General features: G+C 56.0%; 1 protein-coding gene across 2 annotated transcripts; it reads right to left on the bottom strand.

The window, feature by feature from the left end:
* Nucleotides 1-1,854: 1,854 nt before the first annotated feature.
* CNKSR1 (connector enhancer of kinase suppressor of Ras 1) lies at nucleotides 1,855-2,807 on the bottom strand. Of its 2 annotated transcripts, none has more exons than XM_026863510.1 (2): nucleotides 2,498-2,807; nucleotides 1,855-2,425 (listed from the first exon to the last, which is right to left on the bottom strand). In XM_026863510.1, the coding sequence occupies exons 1-2, from the start codon at nucleotides 2,648-2,650 to the stop codon at nucleotides 2,183-2,185; spliced, it is 396 nt and encodes a 131-aa protein (XP_026719311.1). In that variant the 5' UTR covers nucleotides 2,651-2,807; the 3' UTR covers nucleotides 1,855-2,182. The 2 variants fall into 2 exon arrangements, with proteins under 2 accessions (XP_026719311.1, XP_026719312.1); XM_026863511.1 differs by having other exon boundaries at nucleotides 1,857-2,408; nucleotides 2,498-2,765.
* Nucleotides 2,808-2,898: the final 91 nt, after the last annotated feature.

Raw genomic sequence — 2,898 nt, 5'->3', positions numbered from 1 at the left:
ATGTCACGGGTGGCCCAACATCTTTGTGCTGAACTCCTCAGCGCTTTGGTGATGTGCTGCCTCCAGAACAAACAGCAGCGGGGCTCCAAGCTGCGAGTCGGGGCAGAAATGACCCTTTTCCGTGGCAATAAACTGCCTGTCAGAGCCAGCGTGAGCCTCTCCTTGGGTTTAGGAAAGCCCCTGAACAAGCTCTCGTGCCAGACCTGGCTGGGTCTGGTCACCCGTGTCACCCCAAGGGTCCTGGAGGTCCCCATCATGGTGGCAGCAATGGTACCTGTGTCCCTACACCGTCCCTATGTCTTTGTGCCCCACACTGTCCCCATGGACCCCATGCCCCGCCCTGTCCCTCCAGGTTTTCCATGTCCCCACACTGTGCCCACACTCCAGATGGTTCCATGTCTCATGCCCCAGACTGTCCCCATGCCCCTCACCATATTCCCTGTGTCCCACAGATTAACATTTTCCCCCTTGGAGACTTCCCAAGTAAGATTTCTTTGGGAGTGTCACCTAGATTGTGTAATTCTGATAATATTGTAGACTTCCAGGGACACACAACTGGGTACAACAGGACAATTTAAGGTATAATGTAACGCTTCTCTTATCTCTAATTGCCACAGGCCTCAACTTGCAGGCACCAACTGCTCGCAGGCATCAGCTAGCGGGCATCAACCAGGTGTTAAACAAGCTTAGATGACAAACTAATGAAATACTTGGTAGAGGACATGTAAATAAATATTCTTAAGGACTTGCAGGAAGAAAAAAATTCAGTGAGTGTTTTAGGAGACATTCACATTTGCTGGGTTAAGCAAATCTCTGTAGAGTAACGTCACTCACTGGAGACCATAAAGAGCTGGAGGACCTCCTGCCTAGGCTGCCTCACTGGAGACCATAGAGCCCTAGCAGGCTGCGGCCAGAAGCAGACCCTGTGGCTGCAGCATGGAGCAGCTGGAGGGTACTGGGGGAGAGCAGTGAAATGGGGAATGAGAGAATTAAAATAGAATATAGAAATTAGGTCCTTAAAGAGAAAGATATAGTCTAGAGAGAAAGATGTCAGACTTAGGAGATAGACCACGGTTAGGGACCCATTAATTAAAAGATAACTAAGTTTAGATAGGATAATAGATCACTGGTGATGGGCCAGAAAGCAGAACAATAAAGAAACCTTGAGTGACAGAGGCAGTGAGGGTAATTTTTCCTGTCAAAACAGGGAGACAGTCCTAAAAACTGGTTAAAGCCAACCCTATAGTTTGACCCGAACCCAGGAGGCTACGGAGATTGTGCAAGGAGCAGAGGTGAAAGGTGCAGCAGTGAGGAAGAAGAGTTACTTCATCTCTGCGACCCCAGCCCCTGACCGCCGGGACACACTGCGCAGACACAACAGACACAACCCTTTGCTGGCAATTTTTCACTCAAAAATAAGCTGGGCACAGAGTTACTTGATTGTGCTTTAATCCTTAGGCAGGTTTTAGCCTCTGCAGCTGAATAAAGAGCATCCCCATAGCCAGCCATAGCACGTCTGTAGGGGACCGGGTGGCACAGGGAGGGGCAGGACCCCTCCGCCATTTCCAGGCCGACCACGTTTCACCCCTCCTGCCCCAGGCTCCCCTCCTTGGGAGCTGCCCAAAGCTCCCAGAGCACCCCAGCCCTCCCCGGGACACCTTCCCCGCTTCATCACCTTCCCGTGCCATCGGAGCCCACCCCTGTGTCCCCACCCCACGGGTGGGTGCCATCACTGTGGCACAGCCCACAGGGAGAGGAGAGCAGGGCACTGAGGGATGTCACAGTCCCTCAAGGATGGTGACACGTGGCACGGTAGGGGCTGGCTGTCACTACAGGGACCTTTCACCACCAAGAAAAATCACGGCACAATCGGGGCGCGTTGACGCAGTTTTATTTACAGCAGAAGAGACCTTGGCCGGGATGGCTGGTGGCACCGCGCTGGTGTGTGTGGTGGGGGCACGTTCCTCTGGGAAAAGGCCCCCGTTGCCAACGTGCAGCTGAGACAAACCGCTCTTAAAAAAGCAACTGTCACGGCAACGTCCTAACCCAGGGAGGGGGGATTAAGCAGAAGCTGCTTCTCCTGTAGCAAGTCCATTGTGGGGGCCGAATCTTCAAAACTGTCACAAATCCCCTCGTGCACCCCCCCAGCAGAGCACCCACCGTGATCTTTATGGGCACTGCTTCATGCCAGAGGTCCTTGTGGGGTGTCAGGGCTCAGCTGCCTCTTCGGGGGGGCCGTGCTCATCCCCGAGCCCCCCATCGCCATCCTGGCCCTGCTGCCAGCCCCCCCACTCCCGCAGGTCCTGGTACAGCTCCTGGTGCTCTTCCTTCCAGCGCCTGAACTTCTCCGAGGTGAGCGCAGCGTCGCTGAGCAGCTGCTCCAGAGCCTGCAGCTCCACCAGCTTCGCCTGCCGAGAGGAAGGGCCTGTTTTGGGGTGGCTGCTCGTGATCTGAAGGGGGGTTTGGGGGGGGCAGTCAGGGCACTGTGGGCCCCCACCTTGAGCGTGCTCTGCAGAGCCCGCACCGCGTGCACCTTCTCGTTGATGTGGGGGTTCTTGTTGCGCCGGATGAAGGACTTGCGGCACTGCTCCTGCGTCAGGAACCGCTGCCGCCCGATGAGGGACACCCCTCCCTGCTTCAGGCACCGCATCAGGCACTCGAGATCCTCCCCAGCGGGGTCTGGGCGAGGAGAGAGGGGGCACTGTAGGAGGGGGCAGAGCCCCCCAAACCCCACGGGGCTGCCCCCTGCCCCAAGAGCATCCTGAGACACTACATGGTTCACACTCAAGCACAGCTCAACTGGAGTTACCACCCCCCAGCACACACACACACACGGGAGGCCTTGACTTTGATTAAAGGGTGCACACAAGGTGACAGGCTGACAGACGTCACCCCCCC

The sequence above is a fragment of the Athene cunicularia genome (genome assembly GCF_003259725.1).
Source record: "Athene cunicularia isolate RWA chromosome 23 unlocalized genomic scaffold, athCun1 chr23_part2, whole genome shotgun sequence".
In the NCBI taxonomy this organism is placed as follows: Eukaryota; Metazoa; Chordata; class Aves; order Strigiformes; family Strigidae; genus Athene; species Athene cunicularia.
This window is presented reverse-complemented; position numbering and strand designations above follow the sequence as displayed.

Coding starts and splice junctions, on each gene's coding strand:
- CNKSR1 (XM_026863510.1), bottom strand. CDS start 2,650: ATGCGGTGCCTGAAGCAGGGAGGGGTGTCCCTCATCGGGCGGCAGCGG. Junction 2,426..2,497: donor CTCTGCAGAGCACGCTCAAG/GTGGGGGCCCAC, acceptor ACCCCAAAACAG/GCCCTTCCTCTCGGCAGGCG.